The sequence below is a fragment of the Leptodactylus fuscus genome, chromosome 6 (assembly GCF_031893055.1).
Source record: "Leptodactylus fuscus isolate aLepFus1 chromosome 6, aLepFus1.hap2, whole genome shotgun sequence".
In the NCBI taxonomy this organism is placed as follows: domain Eukaryota; kingdom Metazoa; phylum Chordata; class Amphibia; order Anura; family Leptodactylidae; genus Leptodactylus; species Leptodactylus fuscus.
The window spans coordinates 157,971,920-157,997,331 of NC_134270.1; the positions used below are offsets into that span (position 1 = coordinate 157,971,920).

At 45.1% G+C, this 25,412-nt stretch overlaps 1 protein-coding gene across 1 annotated transcript; it reads right to left on the reverse strand.

Moving 5' to 3' along the window:
• On the reverse strand, positions 1-25,138 carry ZSWIM9 (zinc finger SWIM-type containing 9). The gene is made up of 9 exons (XM_075277742.1): positions 25,080-25,138; positions 17,119-17,211; positions 14,454-15,520; positions 12,496-12,704; positions 9,510-10,659; positions 7,651-7,856; positions 4,410-5,514; positions 1,889-1,957; positions 1-119 (listed from the first exon to the last, which is right to left on the reverse strand). The coding sequence occupies exons 3-9, from the start codon at positions 15,438-15,440 to the stop codon at positions 96-98; spliced, it is 3,750 nt and encodes a 1,249-aa protein (XP_075133843.1). The 5' UTR covers positions 15,441-15,520; positions 17,119-17,211; positions 25,080-25,138; the 3' UTR covers positions 1-95.
• Positions 25,139-25,412: the final 274 nt, after the last annotated feature.

Sequence of the window (25,412 nt, forward strand, 5' to 3'; positions counted from 1 at the left end):
TCCAAAAGTCTTAATAGATCCAATGATGTTCCAATGATGTGACGTCTTCAGAGATCATGATGGGGGGAGGGGGGGGGGGTACAGGACGTAAGAATTCAGCATAGGTGGTCCTCACGCTTCTGTTGGGGGAAATGAAACGCGTCACTATATCTGTACATGAGGGGTAGACATCCTAAATATGCAATTAAATGGTTAACAACTTGTATCAATCTTATAGATATCTTTATGCATTCTTGGGGGGGCCGTCCACTCCCACCCCTCTATATTAGGACCTATTCATTTCACTAGAGCTCTGTGGATTACCGGTCACAAACTGTTCCCGCTCACTTCCCACCCCTCGTCCATGGCCTCCTTTCTCTATAACCCTCCCCGGCTCTGATATGGTACGCCCCTGGAGCAGACTGGGTTTGTTTCACGTTGCCGACCCGTCAAGGGCCCTTTGACTAATTCACATCCAATTTACGCTTGCCAAGCAGATATCCCACTTTGTGGCCCCTCTGTTTGGGGTCCCAAGGGTGTCCATCCCTATTCCTTTTGAGAGGATCTGCCATGCTGGTACCTCTACGAAGGGCCTTATTTCTGGCATTTACCGTATTCTTTCCTCCCCAGAGAGACGGGCACCCCTTGTCCACAGATACACGGTCAGGTGGACTGAGGCTTTGGGTCGGCAGATCTCCCCAGCGCCATGGCAGATCATATGGATCTGAGCGGCATTTTGAGAGAAGATGTAGGGCAACAGAATAGAGGGTCAGGATTTATAACCTGCAGGCAGCACAGAGACCTCCAGTTTGCACAACAACCCATGCTAGAAAAAAAAACAGATCGCAATGTAATCATGTGACTTATTGAAGAATGGATGAGGGAAGGAGTAGAAAGTTCTCTCTATAAAATAATGAGATAAACAAAACACTGGGTTGTCCCATGAAAGGGGCCTCAGAAAAGTCTTCCTATTACAATAGTCCTGACTTGTACCATCTATATGTAAGGATCGCTTTGCACATTAGTAGGCAAGTTCAGGGAAAACAAAGTTACTGAAATCCCCCCCGCAGATCTAATATTAATGAACTATTCTAAGTATAGGCTATCAATGTTAGAAACTGAATAACTCCTTTAACATTTTTTTCAAAATTCCCCCTATAACTGGGGCTTATACACTGACTCCAGTTACAATCTGCTGAGTTTCCCTGCAGGGCTGATCTGGGTCCTATAGGTACTATACATAATGGCGACTCTTATAGCTGCATACACGGTGCTCATTGAGCGCTTTGTAGTGATCAGAAAGGCCCCGACTTAGAGTCAACCAGAAGTTACCAAAAGTAACTGAGCTGACCCATATACAGAGAGAACGCGACTATAGGAATCATCACTTCCCGGAAAGAAAGAAATGGGGACGAGATCTTGTGTTCGGTACCAAGAGGAAAATGTCTAAATTTGTTGCTTCAAACTCAGGACATAAATGTAAAGTAAGAAACGTAGTATCACCCGGTCTACACCTACACATAACACTGATTCTATCTCTATCAATAGTTATACTTTTCTGTAATTAAAGGGATGTTCCAAGTCATATATTTAACTTAAAATAACATACGCTCCCTCCCTTTGGGTCCCTGGTCTCAGCTGACATTCTGCCTGCACACGAGAGATGCGACCATTCACTGGCTGAGTAATATTGCTCCGACTAAACATCGCATCACTGCATCGCTCACATACAGGCCAAAGGTCAGGGTCACCAGGAACCCAAACAAAGATTTTGTATTGGATCCACAGTGAAATGGAGAGATAAGTATATATATATATATATATATATATATATACAGTGTCTTATTCTTTTAAGCCTTGTCAGGAGTTAAAAATACGATCTGGAGCACACCATTGAAAGCAAAATTACCTCTTCTGAGCTATTCTCTGAAGCAGTGTCCTGGAGACTCCTTTCATTCTGCTCAGGGGTCTCATTAACCTTTTAAAGAGAAAAAAACAAAACAAAAACAAATTTGTTTTGAAACAGTCCAAGGTTAGAAAAAAATTTGGGTACTTACCTTCCGATTCCCTCATAGGTGCCGTCAATAAGACGCGACTGCTACGGCTCATCACTGGCCACGGCATGTGCTCTCAATGTGATGTCACTGCGGCGCCCCATGATCACACAAAAATGGGCGGTAGTGAGAGATTCAGAAGGTAACTCTCGATCCACACAGCTAAAAAATGCTGCCAAAAATGCATTGCATTTTTTTTCCGCAGCAACTTTCATGAAGTGTAGACTTCAATGGGACAGTGGTTACACTTGCTGATGCAGTTTGTACGGCAAGTGAGTGGCACAGGTCATTGTATATAAACGTTACCGAGAGCCATACTGTTTTGGTACAGCTGATCTGCAGAGGTCCTGGGTGTCGGATCTGCAGATACCTAATATTGATGGCCTAACCGAAGGATGGGACATCAATACTAGTAACTGGGTAACCCCTCTAAAACTGAATGGGAGAAACAGCAGTACATTCAATGTATGGTATAGATTATTTGGATGAGCACAGGACACCACATTTTTAGTTTATGTTTTACTACTTTGCAAAATGGTAGTTATTGGTGACCTCATTGCCGATACGTCACCGGTACCCAAAATGACCACTGAGGCCAGTGATTGGATGCATCAGTCACCTGAGCCCCCGCACCTCCAAGACAATGGAGGAGGCTGCCCAAACCAAGGACCAGGGGTAGGAGAGTATCAAACTGAAAAAATTTTTTTCTTCAATAAAATGGATCCGCACTCCTGAAGTCTCGTATTTTTCTTAAAACTTAACTTTTAATCATCCATAAAAAGGTATACAGTCCAAAACAAACATAGACAGTGAAAAGAGTGGAAAAAACTAAGTGTCCATAAAAAACGCCAACGCGTTTCGGGGAAGAGGAAACCCCTTATTCATGGCATACGATATGTATACCATGAATAAGGGGTTTCCTCTTCCCCGAAACGCGTTGGCGTTTTTTATGGACACTTAGTTTTTTCCACTCTTTTCACTGTCTATGTTTGTTTTGGACTGTATACCTTTTTATGGATGATTAAAAGTTAAGTTTTAAGAAAAATACGAGACTTCAGGAGTGCGGATCCATTTTATTGAAGAAAAAAATTTTTTCAGTTTGGAGTTTATCCTTGAGACCCAGGATATGTGATCGTGCACCACTTTTGGACTCGGAAAATGTATTGGTGAGTTTTAGAGCTTTACATTTTTCTCTATATTATAGGAGAGTATCAGTTTAAATTTTACCCCACCCCTGCTCCCCTCTCTAAAGGGAACCTGTTATGTCGATTTGGGACACTAGCTCACCCACAGGTCCTTATAGACTGGGGGTTTAGTATCCCAAACTGCCCTGTTATAAAACCATCCATTGCCCAAAGATAAGTCTATTGAATTTCATCGGACTCCTCTCTGGTGCTCCCACCAGTGCAGTTCTTCAATGCCTGGCTTCAACGCACGTGTGTCTATGGCTCATACGCACTGAAGCCGAGGTGTACAGTAAAGAACTGAAGGACATCGGCTGGGGGAGTATAAAGCGTTTCTATTTTTATTGCAGGCATGGATGGCTTTATAATAGGGTGATCGATCTGGGACACCAAACCCTCTGGTACATAAGGACCTGTAGGTGGTTTAAAGGGATTCTACCATTCAAATCACATTTTTTGTAGATCACACGTAGGAATCGCCTTAAGAAAGGCTATTCTTCTCTTCTCTTTAGATGTCTTCTCCGCGCTGCTGTTTGGTAGAAATCCTGGTTTTTGTCTGTATGCAAATGTGTTCTCTTGCAGCACTGGGGGCGGTCCTCCGCACTCAAACAGCACTGGGGGCATCCCCAATGCTGCAAGAGAAATCTCCAGTGCCGCCTCCATCTTCGTCTAGAACGGCCTCTCTCTGCGTCTTCTTCCAGAGCTGGATTCAAACTTCTAGGCCTCAGGCAGAGCCGACTGCGCATGCCTACAGGCCACAAGAAAATGGCCGCTTACTTACTGTGTAAGCGGCCATTTTCCTTGTGGCCGCGGACATGCGCAGTCAGCTCTGCCGGAGGCCTAGAAGTTTGAACCCAGCTCCGGAAGAAGACGCGCAGAGAGGCCATTCCAGACGAAGATGGAGGCGGCGCTGGAGATTTCTCTTGCAGCATTGGGGACGCCCCCAGTGCTGTTTGAGTGCGGAGGACTACCCCAGTGCTGCGAGAGAACTCTTTTGCATACAGACGAAAACCGGGATTTCTACAGAACGGAGGCGCAGAGAAGACATCTAAAGATAGGAGAAGAATAGCCTTTCTTAAGGCGATTCCTACGTGTGATCTACAAAAAATGTGATTTTAATGGTAGAATCCATTTAATGTGAGATTCCCTTTACGGATCCCCAATGATCTTCAATAAGTTAAAATGAATCTACCTGTTGATTCAGAAGTGGAGCTGTGGGTTTCTCATAATCACAAAATGAGGAGATATCGGCTCTCTGGATATGGAGGTCGTTCCCTGACGCGTTCACTCTGTTGCCAAGTATGGAGCAGAGGCATTGATGCAGCGAGGGCATATAGCCGACCGCCTGCTTGAGCTTGACATGATTGACAGACACCAGTTCAGACAGATTTCTTTCAGTCTCTTCCGTCCTATTATCTTTTTTCACCCACATCTTGCGACGCGGATGCCAGGTCTCATGATAATACTGAAAAACTCCTCCCGGACAAACGGCTTTGAGGTCATTTAAATAACGTTCGTAGACCTTTAAGGAGCAAGTCTGTGAGAGGATGTGGAGGAAGTTCTTAATCTGGGCTTCGGCGGTAGCTTCGAGGTGAGAGATCTTGCTATACATGATATTGAGAACCAAATGCATACAATACCGCAGGTTAGCATGTGGGAAGAGATTTTCCAGGTGAATCTGCTCCTGGATGTCGGGGTTAAGGGTTACCAGTTTTACCTTGTTACTTATGGAAGGGATGATCTCGAGAAGCAAGTCTGAAAGAAACTTGAAGATGCCGTCGATTCCTTTTTTGGCAATGCAATAGGCACACGGTGTCCAACCTTCTCCCTTCACGTCGCAAAAAACGGTGTACAAATCGAAGCTGAGGCTGAATTCTGAAAAAACATCGACGAAGAGATATTCCGGAAAGTTCTGAGCTAGATTTCTCATGGTTGAGGTCATTAAAAATATCTTTTTCACGTGCAGTTTATCTTCCACAAAGACCAGTTTGACCTTTGCTTCGGGGTCGGAGAAGAAGAGCGACTGCAACTCCGCCAGCACTTGCGTGCGATCCTCGAAAGCTCCGGAACGGAAACGGAGGAGCCGTTTTAAGTCACTTGGTTCCAGAAACTTCTTAGATATGTTGTTGGCCACTTGTGCCGGTAAACCTACCGCAGGAGTTGGTTTAAATTTCTTCTCCGGCGGGGCCTCCGCTGTGTCTTCGTCTACATGATTGTGATGTAAATTGCTGTGGGTGATGACGAGTTTGTCTTTCTGCGGAGCCAATGTCAGCTCGATGAATGCCGAACAGCTCTTCCTAAATAGAGAGCGAAATAACACTTAATGGCTGTCTTCACAACAAGCGACAAAAAGTAAGAAGCGATTAGACAATAGGCTGATGAAAGGGAAGAACATTACTGAGAGAGTCAGTATTTAGTAGGAGCACCTTTGGCAGCAATTCAGACAGTGGGGATCTGCTTCAGCTTTGTAATGTGGACACTGCAATTTCCCTCCATTCTTCTTTGTCAAACTGTTTAAAGGGATCCGATCATTAAAACTCAATTTTTTGTCCCTAACACGTAGGAATAGCCTTAAGAAAGGCTATTCGTCTTCTACTTTTAGATGTCTTCTCTGCGTTGCCATTCGCTATATAATCCGGTTTTCGTCGGTATGCAAATGAGCTCTCTTGCAGCACTGGGGGCGGTCCTCCGCTCAAACAGTACTGGAGGCATCCCCAATGCTGTCAGAGAACTCTCCAGCGTCACCTCCATCTTCTTTAGGAACGGGTCTTCTTCCAGGAATTGGCTTCAAACTTGTAGGCCCCGGGCAAAGCCGACTGCATATGCTCACCGGCCACAAGAAAACGGCCGCTTGCATAGTATTGTAAGCGGTCATTTTCTTGTGGCCGGCGGGCATGCTCAGTCGGCTTTGCCTTAGGCCTAGAAGTTTGAAGCCAACTCGTGGAAGAAGATGCATGAAGAGGCCGTTCCAGAAGAAGATGGAGGCGGCGCTGGAGAATTCTCTCGCAGCATTGGGGACGCCCCCAGTGCTGCGAGAGAACTCCTTTACATACCGGCGAAAACCTGGATTTCTACGGAACGGCAGCGCGGAGAAGACATCTAAAGGTAGGAGAGGAATAGCCTTTCTTAAAGCTATTCCTATGTGTTAGCAAGAAAATATTCGATATTAATGGTAGAATCCCTTTAAGCTCTGCCAAGTTGCATCGGCATTGTGTGCGACAAATTTCTGAGAGAGGAACTCCGGCTCTCTGGATCCCTTAATATGTCCCATTTCAATGATCCCATGTTTTCTCTAGCCCCTGATATTCCTGAACGGTCAATGCTCTACCTGCCTCTAATTCACATCCCCTTACCCGCTTGTGCCTGACATTAGAGAGTCTAATTAGTACATCAAACCAAACCTACCTGCACAGATTGCTCAGGAATGCCGGGGGTTAGAGGAAAAAAAAAAAAAAAAATCAATCTCATTCACTTTACTGCTACTGCAAAATGCTTTTACGCATCGAGCGAAAAACCTTTCATTTCTGCAACGAGGGCCTTAGCCTTAACCAGATTTATTTGCAATCCAAATAATTACAACATTTCAGTCGCGCCTCAGACCTTCTTCAAGCAGATGGATTGTCAGTGAATCGTTGCCTCAGCTGCCGAGATATTGCGTTTTAGTTTTTTTCTATATGCAAATTAGCTCTCTGGAGCCGCGAGGACGTTGCCATTTATCCAAAGAGGTAGGTGGCAACGCCGTCATTGCTCCAAAGAGCTCATTTTCATATCGACAAAGATGGCAATATATCGGCAATAGAGGCAGCCTATCTATCTGTGGGGCTGTGGTTGATATGCTGGGAATTGGTGACGGATTCACGGACCTTGGCGAGTTCATCCTAAAGATCGGCCATCAGTGGATATTGTGGGAAAACTATAAAAACAGATGCATTTTACCTCTGATACTAAAGTGTGCTGCATGCATTGGCAGAATGTATACTGGCCTGCCATCTAAAGTGATCAGGGGGGGGTCCAGACGCTACCATAATGTCATTGGGAGGTGCAGTCTAACACGCCTAACTCTTCTGCTCTAAAGTGAGATAAGCTGCTGCCATGGTGGCTTGTTTCTCCCCTTTATTTCCATCTCCCTATTCAGAACACATGCACACTTGGCTGAGCATGTGTGGTGGGGGTATGTCACAAAAGACGACCTCTTTAAGAACTATTTATCACATATTACTAGAATTATGAATGGTGGGGGTCTGAACTCAAAGACCCCATACAGATACTGAAAAAGAAAGAGCTGCTGCACTACAGACCCTCGACCGCAAGGAAGAAGTAGCTGCAAAGAGGCCATTACTTCTCCCGTATAAGTGAGGGGGTCGTAGAGGTCGGACCCCTTTAAACCGAAGAGAAACACAAGCGACATTCATACTACAGAAAAGATGGCATACCAACTGCAGGAGAGCTGCGCCCAGCTGTACTTCAGAGATTCGTTGGCGTTTGGCACAGCGGGCACTTCAGACTTATCCTCTTCAGCAAGTGGTGAAAAATGGAGATTAAATTTCTCTTTGGTAAATCCTTGCAAATATGAACAGAACTCGTCCCAGCTGTGAAATTCTTTGCCATTTACTTGCAATTTAAATGGATCGTCACAATCCTGCGGAATAAAACGCAGTCATTACGATTACGCCAAAGTAAGTCGCATTTAGAAAACAACAGCTATCAGGGCAGTGCAGGCGCCGTCCCGCCGAGAGCTTAGTGCACTGAAAATCGCAGGAAGCGTCAGATGTGAGAGTATTAGGTCTAAAAAAAGGTCTTTATCAAAGGGGGTTTTGTCATGACAGCCATTTTATCTGGGACTGAAGAGGATTAAAGGAGTGTTGGTCGGGCAACTGCATGGCACTGCACCCACATGGGGACATTTGGGGTCCCAGTCTCAGAGGTCAGACCCCCCTGTGGATAAGTGACTGTAATGACAAAACCTCTTTAACTGCCATAGCGATTGTAAACTGGCGATACGGTGAACCACGATGTCCGAGCTGACAGGACAAGGTGGTGGAGAGGAGGAGAGTACGCCACCATCTTATCCAACACCAACGCCTTATCTAACTTGGTACGACATGAAATCAGTTTTGGGCTAGTAAATAAAATTGCGTGGATTTCCTCCCATACTCCAAAGACATACTGATAGGAAAAAATGTACATTGTGATCCCTATATGTATATCCCTATATGGGGCTCACAATCTACATTAAAAAAAATAAAAAAATATCATTGGAGTTGGGTGAACAAAGACCGTTTGGGAACCTGGGGAGAATCATCACAGGAAGCTGTGGCAGGAGGCGCAAGGGAGGTGACCAAGCAGTGTTACTCACCTCTCCTGGACTCCGGGATGACTCCCTGCTGTCTTTGGTGCCGTATTCACGTTATCCACAAGACTGCTGAGGCCTGACCACAGACTAAAGAGAGCAGGGATTTGCACGAGAGCCCAGGAGAGGTAAGTAACACTGTTCTTTGTGTTTGGATACCTCCCCCAGAGTTCAATAGTAGTTTCGGTTCAAAACCGCCAATCAAACCTAACACTTAGTCATACTGTAAAAGAGTCATAGTTTAAAAGGGTTTTGGCCTAAATAATCGCCATTAAATTGTAATCACGGTAAAATACCCGATTAATCGTGATTTAGTTCATAGTCCTAGGAGCAATAATCCATTTCACAAAGAGATTAGAGATCCTATCATTGGATACCCTTTTTTTCAGACTGACATGTGGGAATAGCCTTAAGAAAGGCTATTCTTCTTCTACCTTTAGATGTATTCTTCGCGCCGCCGTTCAGTAGAAATTCGGGTATTGTTCGGTATGCAAATGAGTTGTATCACAGCACTGGGGGCGGTCCCAATGCTGCTGCTGCTGCTAGAGAACTCTCCAGTGCCACCTCCATCTTCTTCTGGAACGCCCTCTCCCTGCGTCTTCTTCCAGGGAGTGGCCATTTTCTTGTGGCCTGGCATGTGCAGTCGGCTCTGCCCAAGGCCTATAAGATTGAAACCCAGGACGGAAGATGACACAGGGAGAGGGCGTTCCAGAAGAAGATGGAGGCGGCGCTGGAGAGTTCTCTCGCAGCATTGGGGACGCCCCCAGTGCTGCGAGAGAACTCATTTGCATACCGACGAAAACCGGTATTTCTACCGAACGGCGGCGCGGAGAAGACATCTAAAGGCAGGAGAGGAATAGCCTTTCTTAAGGCTATTCCTACGTGTGATCGAGAAAAATGTGATTTTAATGATAGAATCCCTTTAAATATTGCAACAAATACCTGGGTATATTCACATTCGACCGTTTGCTCCGCATCGGTACTGCTTTCCTCCTTGACCGGTGCAGATGGGATTTCCATATCAGAAACCGGAAGGCTTTCCTCAGTGAGGGAAGCATTCTTGGATTCAGTCTGTTCTTGAACATGGCCTTCATCTTCGATAAGTAAAGCATGTAGACATTGGCTTAGTGTGGGCAACGATCCGAGCTGTGCTTTTATCTCTTCGTGCTTCTCTTTGACATGATTATAGATTGTGTTTTCCAAATCATTGGTCCTACTGTCCTTCCCAGACCAGAAGTTCCATAATGGATGCCAGATCTCGAAAAAGTACTCGAATACCTCATCGGGACAGGCGGCCTTCAAGTCACTGAGGTACTGTGTGTAGGTGTCAGTGGAGGACGCTTGAGAAATACTGACCAGCAGTTTTTTGATTTGAGACTGTTCCATCTGACTCAAGAATGTGATTTTGTGATGCATAAACTCGAAGACAAAAGGTAAGCAAAGCTTCACTGTAGAGGAAGGGAACAGTAGCCTTGCGTCAGCAGGATTCAGAATATCGGGATTGAGGGTTAAAAACTTCACTTGCTTGCTCAAATTTGAGTTCACTTGAAGGGCGGAGACTAAAAGAAACCTTAAGGAATCGTGCGATAGCTTTCGCGCTAAACAATAGGCACAAACTCTCCACTTAAAATGTTCGTCTTGGCAAAAGACGGAATACAGATCAAACTCTTGACTGAGGCCCGGGAGGTAAGCGACGTAAAGGTACTCCGAAAACTGCTGAACCAAATTCTGCATGCCAGTAGTCATGAAAAATAAATTTTTCACCGTAAACTTATCATCTAAATAATTCAGTTTCACTTTCACGCCGGGATCCGTATTAAAAAGGGATTCAAGTTCATCCAGAAACTGCGACTCCCTGCCGAATGGGAAGTGGAGATGAAGGAGCTTTGTCAACTCGCCTCGATCCATGAATTTATCGGAGACTTCGCAAGGCTTTTGTGCCGGAGCTTCCACGAAGGACGCGGGCCTCCGTGTAAAACAAGACGGGAGGTCTATTTCGGATTCGTGGCTGTGATTGAGGTCGGCTTTTGTGATGATCAGTTTGTCCATTTCTGGGCCCAGGCGAAGCTGAATGGTGGCGGGACAGCGCTTCCTGTGAAAGAAAGGGGTGTGGGTTATTTGGGGGCTCTGCAGAAAATCACTTGACTACAATGAAAAACACAAAGAACAGTCGTACAAGTTGCAATAAGGAAATCCTGGCAACATGACATGTTGAGGGTACTTGAGGGATTCTACCATTAAAATCACATTTTTTGTCGATCACAGGCTACTGTATATACTCGAGTATAAGCCGACCCGAATATAAGCCGAGGCCCCGAATTTTACCACAAAAAACTGGGAAAACTTATTGACTCGAGTATAAGCCGAGGGGGGGAAATACAGCAGCTACTGGAAAATTTCAAATATTAAAATGGTCGGAGCTTTTGGGTCCAGTAGTTGCTGGGGAAGGGGGAGGGGGTGTTTTGGTTGTCTGTCTGCCCCTCCCCTGAGCTTGAGGACCTGGCTGTATATAGGGGATCTGCAGTGCTCTTATTAACTCCTTCCCGACAGAACAGGAGCACTGCAGATCCCCTATATTCAGTAGACCGGCACTGTCAGACACAGGGATACCTAATGTGTATGTGTTTCACAGAAATTCTCTACTTTTATATGTATTCTAGGGAAAGGAGGGATTTAGAAATTGTATTTATTTTATTTTTTAAAGCTTCTTTTTTCCCCCCACTATTCTATGGGAGATTCTATACATTACTATTGCGGCTGGTCATAGACCCAACCCAAAAACTGTGCTGAAAAACTAGGCTTATACTCGAGTATATTCCAACGTGTGCGACAAAAAATGATTTTAATGGTAGAATCCCTTTAAATGGATGGTACAAGGAATTACAAGTATCTTGATTCATATGATGGATTCTTCGGGCTTCCATCTGGTTTCCGACTTCTGGGCCATATGATAGTCAGCCATGTCCCATAGTCCAGGTAATTGTGAGATCAGGAGAGAAGGAAGGATGCGGAGTAACCCAAAGGTCAGGGGCTGGTTCTGTGGTTAGCACAGTTGTTTTTCAGCACTGGGGTCATAGGTTCGAATCCGACTATGGACAACATCTGCGAGGCGTTTGTATGTGTTTTCATAGGTTTCCTACCACATGCCATAAATATACTGATATATAAATTGTGGGTGTTGAGGATGAACGCTTGAACAATCCCTATAAAAATACAAGGCTATGAGGACTGCTAGGGGGGGTGTTCCTAACAGCTCAGTGAGGACTAGAAGACCATCTGACAGTGTAAGGGTATTGCTGCCATATTGTACGGCAGCAATATATCAAATTCAGTCAGCTTTCTAGCAATATATAACACAACCAATGTCAGAGGACATCAAAGGTTCTCTTTATCTCCCTGGACAACTCAATTAAAGGTATAGTACAGAAACCTTCGTCTCAAAGGCCGGCTAGGACAAACATTTATTTTATTCCCCTCTATAAAAACATCATGGGGAGATTTAGAAAGATTGGGATAAATGATAATAAATCAGTTCACCACCCACGGCACCATCCCCTCCATGAAAGGAGAAAAACTGAAAAAAAAACTACACAAAAAAACCCAGCAGGGGCAACACGGTGGCTCAGTGGTTAGCACTGCAGCCGTGCAGCGCTAGCGTCCTGGGTTCGAATCCCGCCAGGAACATCTGCAAGGAGTTTGTATGTTCTCCCCGTGTTTGTGTGGATTTCCTCCCATTCTACAAAGACATACTGATAGGGATAAATGTACATTGTGATCCCGATATGGGGCTCACAATCTACATAACCCCCCCCCAAAACAAACAGCAACTTCACGCCAGATAACTATAGTACAAGGTAGAATACATCCGCCCCTAGGACCTTATTCCCCCTCCATTTAGAGAGATTATATACATAAAACTAGGGATTACCTAGTATAACTGCTGCAACCCAGGTTCACCATGCTGTACTTCAGAGACTTCATCAGATCATTACTCACATCCTCATCACTTAGGGGGACTGAATTGCGGATAACAAATATTATTTTCTGCTCTTCGCACCAAATATTCAGAAAGGACTGAAAATCTTCCCAACTATAAAACTCCATTTGCTCCAATTCATTCTTCTTATCTTCAGAAGCCTAGAAAATACAAGAAAAACATTAGGTTTTCACTTATAATACTATTATTTGACACAATACACATCTGACAAATAACACTCTATAACAACTTTATCTTCCATTAGAAAAGAGAACAAATGATGAAAAAAAATAAAAAATCTTATGACGGATGAGAGCAACGGACTTCAATAATGGTTCAACAAAACTTATCCACGCCTCCCCTTGTCAAATACTGCTATTGACAAAGGCACCTAGGGGTTAAAGGGCAGAGATCAAAGGTTGCATTAGGGTGAGTCTGCTGCTGTATATTACAGTGGTTGCCCCATTCCTGATTTTGCTATGTGCTTGATCATCAGGGTGAATATATTCATCTTGCATCCCCATCAGGTTAAGGCTGAGGCTCCACGTTGCGGAAACGCAGCTTTTTTTTTGTCAACATGATCGATAAGAGTGACGATCTTTTTTTTCATCTTAGGACACCCCCATTTTTTTTTAATGTATCTGGTGAGCCCCATATAGGGATCACAATGTACATTTTTTTTCCTATCAATATGTCTTTGCAGAGGAAACCCACGCAAACACGGGGAGAACATACAAACTCCTAGCAGATGTTGTTCCTGGCGGGATTCGAACCCAGGACTCCAGCACTGCAAGGCTGCAGTGCTAACCACTGAGCCACCGTGTTGCCCCTTCTCTTATTAAATATTTGTGGGATTCCACCAGCACTTTAATTTGGACCAAACTCCTCCAACCTGAAACTGCTTATTATAATAATCAGAGGCCCAAGAGATGTGAGCAAACGTAAAATCAACAGTGTTACTCAACACTCCTGGGCTCCAGAACGACAAACTACTGTCCTTCAGGCCTCAGCAAGTCACGGGGCGTTATGACACATTGATGCAAGCGTCACAATGCTGCGTGGCCTAGGACTGAGCAGTCCCTGACGTAGGTCAGGAGATTGGAAGTCAGCAGGTTGTAGTGCCAGAGCCCACGAGATGTATCATGTTATTTTTTTTTACATTTGTTCACATCTCCTGGATCGGAAGAGGATCGGAAGAGAAGAGAGAGTAGTCCCAGAAACCAGGAGAGGCGAGTAACATTGTTTTATATGTTTGCTCACCTTCCCCGAGCTTCTGCTCATTATATTTTGGGGCCTGAAGAGACCCCACAGTATAATAGCAGTTCCAATTCAGACGTGTTCAGTCTGAAGGAAACTGTCGGGTAAACCTCATGAGACAAATCTCATGACGTTCGCCCAACACACACTCATGCTGTAAAAGGGGCATACACTAAATAATCACCATTAATTGAGGTAAAATTACCCGCTGACGCTGGGTTCACACCACTGTCTGGACTCAGTTATCAGAAGATGGAAACCTGTCATGCCAAGTCCGGCCATGAGCGTTTTGAGCTCTCTGCGGCGAAACCGTTTTTTTTTAAACCGGACACAGAGTACCGCATGTCCGACTGTGTCCGGTTTATAAAAAACGGTTTCGCCGCGGAGAGCATAAAACGCTCACGGCCGGACATTTTTCAAACCCATTCAATGAATGGGTTTGAAAGATGTCGGCAGGTTTCCATCCCCTGCCCTGTTTTTGTGCAGGAAACGGAAACCTGCAGAACGGAGTGCGGGCGCAGATGTGAACGAGCCCTGAATCGTGATTTTGATTTAGGTCATAATCACCCAGCCTTAGCCATTACACGTAAATTTCTACTCAGTACAAAACATATAGTAAATGTAATGCCTATAGAATGATCCTTTCATCATACCTGTACTTCTGGATTTGGGGGCAAATCAGGCACAGGTTGAGAATCCTCCTCTACGGAGGCTTCCGGGACACTTTTTAGTTCATGGGTTTGACGAAGAATGACTCGTAAACACTGATAAAGAGACGGTAAGATGCCCATTTTCGAGGACAGCGTGTAATGAAGGGATGCGACGTAACCGTGTATGGATTTTTCCGTTCTTATCCTTTTGTTGTCCTTCGTGCACCATAATTTCCTGCTCGGATGCCATGTGTCCATATAATATTGGTAAAATTCTTCGGGACTTGACGCTCTCAATTCGTTAAGTTGCCGATTGTAGACTTTAGGAGAGCGAGAATTGAACATGGTTTGTAAGGTAGACATTATTTGGGTTTGTGTTTCCGCTGGTAAATGAGAAATTTTCTGTTCCAAAACTCTAAGAATTAGCAACATACAGTGCCGAACGGTTGTGTTGGGCAGCAGCATGCTCAGGTCTATGGAATCGGAGATCTCCGGGTGTATTATAATGGATTTGATCTGCGCCTTCATTTTTGGAATACTTTGCAAAACAGAAACAATAAGAAACCTCAGTGTATCTTGATTATTGGTTTTCGATAAGCAGCAAGCACACATCTTCCACCCGGAGTCATCTTCACAGGAGACGCTGTACAAGTTCAGTCCGGGGCCGATGTTACTTAAGAAGTCAATATAAAGACTCTCGGGGCATTTTTGTGCCAGCTCTTGCATAGACGAGGACATAAAAAAAATGTTTTTTACTAAAACACTGTCTTCCACGAACACGAGTTTAATTTTGGCAAGTGGATCGTGAATGAAGAAACTGTCTAGCTCCACAAGCACTTGAGTGTGATCTTTAAGAAAATTCGATGCGATTCGTAAAAGCCTGGACAAATCACTGCGATCCAGAAATTTTCGAGAGATGTCGTTGGAGACTTGAGCGATTCCTGCCAGACTCAGCGCCCTGACTTTCCTCGGCTCTTGTTGCAAAGCCATATTTGGTAATTCAGCCGATTCTGCGCAAAATGTCTTCTGTTGTAAATTTTATAAAACCCACAGTATAAATAAAAGGCAACCTACGAGAAGAAACAGAAATATTACAAAGATTAATGTTTGAAAAATATCTAGAAATATACTGTGTAAGCGGCCATGTTTCTTGTGGCAGAGGCCTAGAAGTTTGACCACCAGTGCCAGAAGATGATACGTGAAGAGGCCGTTCCTGAAGAAGATGGAGGCGGTGCTGGAGAGTTTTCTTGCAGCATTCGGGACTCCAAAGTGCTGTTTGAGCACTGGGGACCGCCCCCAGTGCTGCGAGAGAACTCATTTGCATACCGACGAAAACCTGGATTTATACTGAACGGCAGCACAGAGAAGACATCTAAAGGTAGAAGAAGAATAGACTTTCTTAAAGCTATTCCTATGTGTTAATGAGAAAAAAATGTGTTTTAATGGTAGAATGCCTTTAAGGATAAGAGGAGAAAACACTAGTCCTCGAGTTCTTATCTTTAGGCGGGTTTCACAGTATTGAGTCTCGGACTGTAATCACTCTGGGACAGTATGTAGCCGAGAGGCAGGGACTCCCAGTATCATAGATAACTGCAATGCTAGGAGTATGACACCCGACATAGTGTACAGGTTGGTAAATGTAGCACGCATGGACCGAGCCTCATGACTGAGACTCTGAAGTGTGAAACCATCTTTAAAAAAAAAAAAAAAAAGACCTTTCATCACCTCCGCCAAGTCCGTGTATCAGGATTCCTGAAAAGTTGGAATTTTTTCTTTAGTCCTCACCATTTCCAAACAATCTATGCATTTAGTTTTGGTCACTTCAAATGGCTTTATGTTTGGTTTTATATCACCTAGAAAAATGAGATTCTCAGCTTTCATACGAAGCCAAGACTTAAGTACTAGGTATTGAAGAACATGAGATGTTACTATTTACAAATAGTCAGGAATATGATTTTATATGCAATATGAACTTCTGCCTGATTGTGTTTGTAACTAGTGATAGCTCAGGTTCTGTTAGGGCTAGTTCACATGGGGCAAGTTGGCAGCGGATTTTGACGCGGAATCCGCCTCAAAATCTGCTGCTCCCATTGACTTCAATGGGAGCCGCTCGTTTCTTTTTTCCTGTAGCTAGTAGTGGAAAAAAGAAGCGAGCTGCCCTATCTTGCCGCGGATTCCGTGGCTGAATCAGCCGTGGCGCCAGGCTCCGGCCCATTCATTTGAGCCTAATCCATCGCGGAACGCAGCAACGGGATGCCAGTACACTGCACCGGCATCCCATCATGGCAGCTGCGACGAATGTGTACACGCGGAACCCCATGTGAACTAGCCCTTATAGCTAGAACTATAGCCATTTGAAGTGACCCCCCCCCTTTAATAAATGCTTCAGCTCTACATACTGTTAGTGAATACAGGTGTACGGACAGAGGATCCCTGGTAATGGTTAGCTACATCATTGCTAATTGGAACTTTACAGCCTGTTTTCTATTAAAAGGAAGTTAGATAGGTTAATAAAGTATATTCATTTTCACCGCACACCCCCCACTGACAGTATAGCAAAAAAATAAAATGAGTTACAATTTAACTTTTTAATGGGACATTTAGTACTGTATTTATAGGCATTACTTCATTTCTTTTAGATTCTCAAAATGAAAACAGCTCTACTCACCCAAGTTAAAAACCTTAGATGTTCGGACAGCTCACTTGTCATCACTCACATCTTCACCCTGTAGGGATTGTTCCATTAGTGGATAGTCAAAGCCTGAAAGACAAAGTAACAGATGTAACAGGGGGGCTATAAAATCTCTTTCGTTTTGAGGCATAAATATAAACAATAAGGTTACGTTCATATCTGTCTAGTCTATGGGAGTTCCTTGAACTTCGTTCATGTGTTGTTTTTGGGGTTTGTTGTCCATTTTTTCTGCGATGGACCAAAATGAAAATGAAAACCACAGATGTGAATATAGTGTTAGTGACTGCCATTAGACAGGGTTAGACCATGTTCACATGGCTGATTTTCTCAGTAAAAATCTACCATGGTTTAGCAGTTTGAGGTTTTGCAGGTCCAAACGCAGATACAGCCCCATTCAAAGAGGTGACTTGATGCTTCAATTCTGTAGGTAGGGAACTCTGTACCATATGAACTACAACACACGTTCTCATTGGAAACAATGAGAGGAAGATTAAAAACACGACACAAAAATGTGAAAATTAAGTTATAAGAACAAGGGTTCCTATGCTAAAGGCCTTTCTGACTCTACCCTTAAGGCCTGGTTCACATCTGCATTCGGTATCCACTTGGGGACCCCTCCAACGGAATACCAAACGCATTGACCAGTGGTGAGCAATGAAAGCACAGGGACCCCATAGTCTATAATGGGGTCTGTGTGTTTTCCGTGCGGTGTCCACACATGTCATGCGGAGAGAAAAGTACTTCATGAACTACTTTTCTCTCCACATGTTCGGACACCGCACAGAAAACACACAGACCCCGTTATAGTCTGTTATTGTCACCCATCATAGGTTGAGAGCAAAGGATATGTTAAGCGCAACCTATGCCGGACAGGATGTGCATCCGATGTTTAATGTCCTGTGACAGATGAGAGCAACAGACATGAAATAATGGTAGTGTGAACCCACCCTAAGGCAATACAAAACTTAGGGTAAGTTCACACAGGGCTTTTCGGACCGGAAGCTGAGGCCACCTCAGGTTCCAGTCCAAAATACGGGTAGCTGCGACCGGATGCTGTTGCAGTGCACCGGCATCCAGTCGCGCACTCTGCTCCGGATTAAGCCCAAATGAATGGGCCCAGTCGGGAGGGAGTGTCTTCAGGCGGATGTTGCGAGGCGACGCCACCTGAAAGAATGACCATTCTTTTTTCCGGGAGCCGGAACAAACGACTCCCAGAAAAAGAGAACTGACCAGCTCCCATTGATTCCACCTCAAAATCCTGATCAAAAAACTCAGCCTGAGGGTCCACTCACATGGAGGAAAATGGTGAGGAATTTCAGCGCTGAAAAAAAAAGCCTCCCATTGACCTTAATGGGTTCCTCCTTCAAGTAGCAGAGGCTTTTTTTCAGCGCTGAAATTACACACCAAATTCCTCCGTGTGAATAGACCCTTAGGCAACACAAAATAATATCACTCTTAGGCTGAGGCCCCACATTGAGGAAATGCAGCTTTTTTTGTTGCAGATTTTGTTGTGTTTTTTTGAGCCAAAGCCATGAATGGCTACAAAAGGAATGGGGGATATATATAAAATACTTATACTTCTCCCTACTGCTCAATCCACTCCTGGCTTTGGCTCAAAAAGCCGCAACGCGGGCCTCAGCCTTGTTTCAAACAGAAAAAAACAAAAAGGAATTCCTCTTCATTTTCTGGTATTCGGCTGCGGGATTGCCGTGACAGAATGGGTCTAATCATCAGGAACTCCCAAGCCACGGAATCAGCCGGCAAGATGAGATCTCAGAACGGAATCCGCTCCCAAATCTGTGACAGATTCCTCAGTGTGAACCTAGCTTTAACATGCAAAAAAAAAAAAAAATTGCCACTGCTATGTAAATTATTCCATCGAGATCGAAACTGGTGGATTTTCATTCTGTGGTGCTCTACAGTCAGATCCAAAGTAGCAGAGAGCTCATCGCATTCCCCCGCTGTTATTCTAAACTTTTATTGACTTCTCGATGAAAATCACGACATGCTCTGGGTACAGGAACAAGAGATAGGATCAAGGCTATGGCCGTTTGATGTTTACACAAGTATCCTGGCCTACCAAGCGTGCTGGCGCATCAATGGCTTATTCCCAAGCCCACATTGTTTTCCCAGTTTTAATAGCAAGCTACGTCCATCACCTCCGGGGAGCAGACAATGGCTATAGTCACATGACCTTTCCGATTTTCAGCCATATGTTTCAAGGATCTGAGCAGAATGTTTGTTTTTTCTTAATGCTCCCATTCACATCAATGGACAAATGTGTCTTATCCTGTCCCCATTGCCTTCCAGCGAGGTCAGGTCCTTCTGCTCTGATGTCTTTTTGTGTCAGAAGTCCTCGCTGGTTGGGACGTTCCGAATCTTTCGCTGACACCACTGACTGGCCTCAGCGGTCATGTGCAGCGAGGACTTCTGCCAGAAGAAAGCGTCCGACTGGACCACGATGAGAGGTATCGGAGGAGCGGGAACAGGTACGTTTTCTTTTTTTTCACCTCCCTTGGCCTAGTTAATTTTTTTTTTATCCTGTCCCTTTAACTGATCCCATATTTCTGTCTCTCCAGTTAAGGCAATTTTGTAGGACAAGTGCATGTAGACATAAGCAGATGGGAAGACAGCTGTATACCATGACCTTTTACCTTCAGGATGTTTGAGCATCTCAGGCGCTGCTTGGGGCAGACTTTTAAACAAACAAATTTTTTATATATGAAAAGTGTTCTTAAACCACCGGGCAGCAAAAGGATTAAAGCTCCTCGAGACAAGCACTAAAAATTACCGTATATACTCGAGTATAAGCCGACCCGAATATAAGCCGAGGCCCCTAATTTTACCACAAAAAACTGGGAAAACTTATTGACTCGAGTATAAGCCGAGGGGGGAAAATGCAGCAGCTACTGGAAAATTACAAAAATTAAAATGGTCGGAGTTTTTGGGTGCAGTAGTTGCTGGGGAAGGGGAGGGGGTGTTTTGGTTGTCTGTCTGTCCCTGAGCTTGAGGACTGAGGTTTTTTTTTTTTTGCTTGACTCGAGTATAAGCCGAGGGGGACTTTTTTTCAGCACAAAAACTGTGCATAAATTCGGCTTATACTCGAGTATGTACGGTATATAGAATAGTGGTCTTCAAGGGCATCACTTTCTCGAAGAAGGCAGACAGTATACAAAACACGTAGAAGAACTAAAACAAATCTAAATAATGGGTGGGGCATTCTCAAAGAGGCGGGCCTTTAAAGGGATTTCACTATATGTAGATTTTTATGTTTTATGATTCTTATTAACAAAATTGTCTCAGTACACTCGACATAGCTGGTAAAAAGCCAAACGGGCAAAAACAAACAAGTTTTTTCCTCAAATTGCTGTGGTCAAGCAAGCTAGCCACCCACTAAAACTGCTGCAAGAACCGCAGCACAGCCTCTCCATCTGAATATACTCTTAGGATGAGTTCAGACACAGCTACGTGTTTCAGCCAGGAGTTTATCTTATCCTTATTAAATTTAATGGATAGGACAAAACAAATATCACTTAGGGCGGGTTCACATCTGCGCCTGTGTGCACTTCAAGCAATCCTGCTGGGTTTCCGTCTTCTGCACAGAGAAACTGAACAGGGGACGGAGACCAGACAGTCAGTTTTCAAACCCATTCAAGTAAATAGGTATGAAAAGTGAGCGCTTTGTACCTGTCCGCGGAGAAACAGTTTTTTTGTTTTTTTTTAAACCGGACACAAAGTCCTGCATGTCCGCCTTTGTGTCCAGTTAAAACTGTTTCGCTATGGACAGGTACAAAGCGCTCACTTTTCATTCCATTTCCTTGAATGGGTTTGAAAACTGACCGTCAGGTTTCCGTCACCTGTCCAGTTTCTCTGTGCAGAAGACGGAAACCCAGCAGGATTGCTTAAAGCGTGCACACAGGCCCAGGTGTGAACCCGCCCTTACAGTCAATGATGACAATGCCACAAGACCCTTCTCAGTCTATTACCTTTTCAGTTCATTATTCTGATCCTATCATAGATCAGAACAATGGACTAATCAACGGTATTGTGGTGTAGCCTTATGGAGACTACATAGTTAAACGTACTACAGTTTTCATAGCTCAAGCTGACTTCATCTGAATTTCGGGAATAGCATAGAGCAACGTTGTGGAGGTCCAACACATCAATGTAAGCCCCAACAGACCCCCAATAATCTAAATCTGATTACTTCTCTCAACAATAGACCATCAATGTTAACAAAGTGGATAAAATCTTTCATCATGGACTCGGCAATGGACAATCCCAAACCAGGCAATTATTTCAAGAAAATTAGAGGCCTCCAGCACTTTTTTTTTTTTTTAAATCATACTGGAAAAAAGCCATTGGTTACCGATGAAAACAGAAACAACTGATTCCATGTTGGAGAGGGGTCTACACTATGGGGCAGAGTTTAGTTATTCTGGTTTAGCTGGGGTCTCTAACTTAGATGCCTATGTATACTGGATTTATAGACTGCTGCTGTTTGTGGCTTTTTCTTTTTAAGCCAAAGCCAGGAGTGGATTGAGCAGGAGGTAGAAGCATAAGAACTTCCTAGATATTTCTCACTCCTCTTGTAGCCATTCTTGGCTTTGGCTCAAAAAAATGCAGCAAAATCTGCAGAGATTTAATTTGGATTTCAGTAGGTACGCTTGCTGCATTTGCAATGCTGAAACCACAGAGGGTGGGGGCCCCACAGAAATTAGCTTCATTTAAAGGGATTCTACTAGAGATGAGCGAGTACTGTTCGGATTAGCCGATCCGAACAACACGCTCGCATAGAAATGAATGGACGTAGCCAGCACTCGGGGGGTTAAGCGGCCGGCCGCCGTCAAAGCGGAAGTACCAGGTGCATCCATTCATTTCTATGGAGTGTGCTGTTCGGATCGGCTGATCCGAACAGTACTCGCTCATCTCTAAATTCTACCATTAAAGCAACTTTTTTTCCAATTACCACGTCAGAATAGCCTTAAGAAAGGCTATTCGTCTCCTACCTTTAGATGTGGTCTCTGTCGCGCCGTTCCTTAGAAATACCGGTACTTACGGGTATGCTAATGAGGTCTTGGCAGCAATGGGGGCGTCCTTCTTCATCTGCCTCCTCCCCTTGTCTGTCGTCTTCTTTCTTCGTCATGTGTGACACCTGCGCAGTCGACTCTGACAGCGAGACCCTGTAAGAGCCAACTGCGCATGCTCAGTAAGGTCCGTACAGCTCTCCGACGCCTGGATGAGTTCACTCGCGTGTCCGAGGGCTGTACGGACCTTACTAAGCATGCGCAATCGGCTCTAACAGGGGCTCTGCTGTCAGAGCCGACTGCGCAGGCGTCAGACATGACGAAGAAAGAAGACGACAGACAAGGTGAGGAAGAAGAAGGACGCCCCCCAGTAAGTACCGGTATTTCTAAGGAACGGCGCGATAGAGACCACATCTAAAGGTAGGAAACGAATAGCCTTTCTTAAGGCTATTCCAACGTGGTAATTAGAAAAAAAGTTGCTTTAATGGTAGAATCCCTTTAAGCTTATGGGGCAACACAGTGGCTCAGTGGTTAGCATTACAGCCTTGTAGCGCTGGAGTCCTGGGTTCAGATCCCACCAGGAACAATATCTGCAAGGAGATTGTATGTTCTCCCCGTGTTTGCGTGGATTTCCTCCCATTCTACAAAGACATACTGATAGGAAAAAAAAATGCACATTGTGATCCCTATATGTATATCCCTATATGGGGCTCACAATTTACATTAAAAAAAAATTTAGCTTCATTTAATGAGACCATGATAACTGCCTCGGATTTCTGCCATAGAATTAGAACAGACTGAAAATTTGACAGATTGAAGACGGCAGATGGGGCGCCATCAATTTCGCATCCTTCATCACTGACTCATCGTCTTCCAATGCCTTTATTTTTTAGATGAGAAATCCTAAGAAGTCCTAAACCGACATCCTTCATTCTGATCCAAACCATTTAAATGGAGCAGGGGTGACCATAACATTAAATGGGTTGTCCAGGATCTGATAGTATTTGACACTACTGACCTATCCTCAGTAGTATCACATTGGTCATGGTACGATGCCCGGACCGCTTCGAGATCATTTGTTTTGGCTTGCTCCTATTCTAGTGAAAGGTATCAGGGCTGCAGTTCCAGGTGCCACCACTACTCTGTATGGAACTTCCAGTCTGTACAGTGTTGCGATGGCACCTAGATCTACAGCCCTGCTCCCATATACTAGAATACGAGCTATCCTGTTTCTGATCGCATACCTGGTATATGGCTTACGGCAGCTGAAACAGATTATTGGGTTGGGGGGGGAGTCTATGTGTAAGACCCTAACCCATCTAATACTGATGATGATCTAGCCCAGGGGTAGGAAACGTACGGCTCTCCAGCTGTTGCAAAACTACAACTCCCAGCATGCATACTCACTCTGCTGTTCTTGGAACTCCCATGGAAGTGAATGGAGCATGCTGGGGGTTATAGTTTCACAGCAGCTGGAGAGATGAAAGTTCCCTACTAGAGAGTACTATTCAAAATGGGAGTTTCAAATAGCACGCACCCATAGGAATGAATAGACGCAGCAGGCATGCAGGGGGTTAAGAGGCCGGCCGCTTCCATTCATTCCTATGGGTGCGCGCTATTCGAAACGGCCGTCTGGAATAGTACTCGCTCATCTCTATTCCCTACCCCTGATCTTGCCTATGGACAGGTCATCAGTATGAAATACCTTCAGATCTTGGACAAGCCCCTCGGGGTTCTACCACAAACAATATTTATCCTCTATCCATCTCTTCTTCTCATTGAAGAAAATGGGATCAAATGTGTCTGTGCCCACTAGGGTTTGGGCTGCGTTCAAAGCTACGTTCTCGGGATCAGTACGGGAATCAGACGCCAATTTATCCTCTACCCTATGGATAAAAATTATTTGTGACCTTCCCCTTTTCCAATAACAGGTAAAACAAGAATATCTGTCTGCAAGTCCAGTCCCCCAGGCCGGTATAGCTACACCATTCCCGTAACTTCAGCATAAACAAACGGGACCTAACAGTGCGCCATTGTTTCTTTAGCTCCTATTCACCTCTATGAGAGTTAGGGCTCGCTCACATCTGCGTCCCAGTCTCCATTATACTGTTTCGGGCAGGAAACGGAAACCTGCAGGCATTTTGCAAACCCATTCAAATGAATGGGTTTGGAAAGTGTCCGGCCGTGAGCGTTTTATGCTCTCCGCGGCGAAACCGTTTTTTTTTGTTTAACCGGACATGCAGGACTTTGTGTCCGGTTTTAAAAAAAATTGTTTCGCCGCGGAGATCATAAAACACTCACCGGCGCTCACGGTCTGTCAGGTTTCCTGAGAACGGAGACCCGGACGCTGGTGTGAACCCGGTGTTACACGACGAGCCTGGAGCGGCGCCGCTCATCGCTTTCCATCAGTCCCATACGGGTGGTCCGGACTTGCAGCAGCCCATTCCCCACTTCGGATCGACCCATTAAACGTCCATTGTGAGCCCCCCACCCATAGAAAGCAGCTTCCAGCTCTACACTTCCATAGCCCCCTTTTCAAATGAAAGCAGCTTTCTGATTGGTTGCTAGGGCATCTCCGCGCTTTCCGTTGCGGTGAAGGTCTCCGGAGTTGTCAGGCGCCAAACACGCCATGAAATTACTTCAGCGCCCTCCAGTCACCGCCATTAGGGCCCCGGCTACAGGCGCGAGCAGCGGCCGCTTTACGGCACGGCTCACTTTCCTCCCGCTCCGCCGCGCAGGGTATAGTCAGCGCCCAGTGGCCTTCCTCACACGCGGCGGGCGGGCCGGCGGCGACATCCCCCGGCTGTGACGGGCTGCAGGGCCCCGACTACAGGCCGCTGTCGCCCGCCCGGCTGCTAATCCTGCTCTTTTGCGAGTTTTGAAAGAAATGCGAGACACGCGGTGACTTACTGCAGGCGCTTCCCGGTGCACTTGTAACTTCCCTGTAGTCATCAGCGGCTTCCGGTAACTGACGTCACAAAAAAAAAAAGGCCTTTCCTCCAAGAACCGAAACAAAGGCGGGTCCTGGAGCGGAAGAGGGAGCCGACCAATGAGGGGCCGCCGGGGGAGGCGTCATGGGGAGCTGGAGCGTCCTCTGCCTGTGAGGGGAGAACAACGGCGGCCATGTTGGGGGGGGGGGATGTAACTGTACAAGTCTCTAGTGGGGAGAAGCTACAGACAAGGGTCAGATTAGTGTAACACTGCAGGAAGAACTGGAGATGGTCACTGGTGTGGTTAGATAGA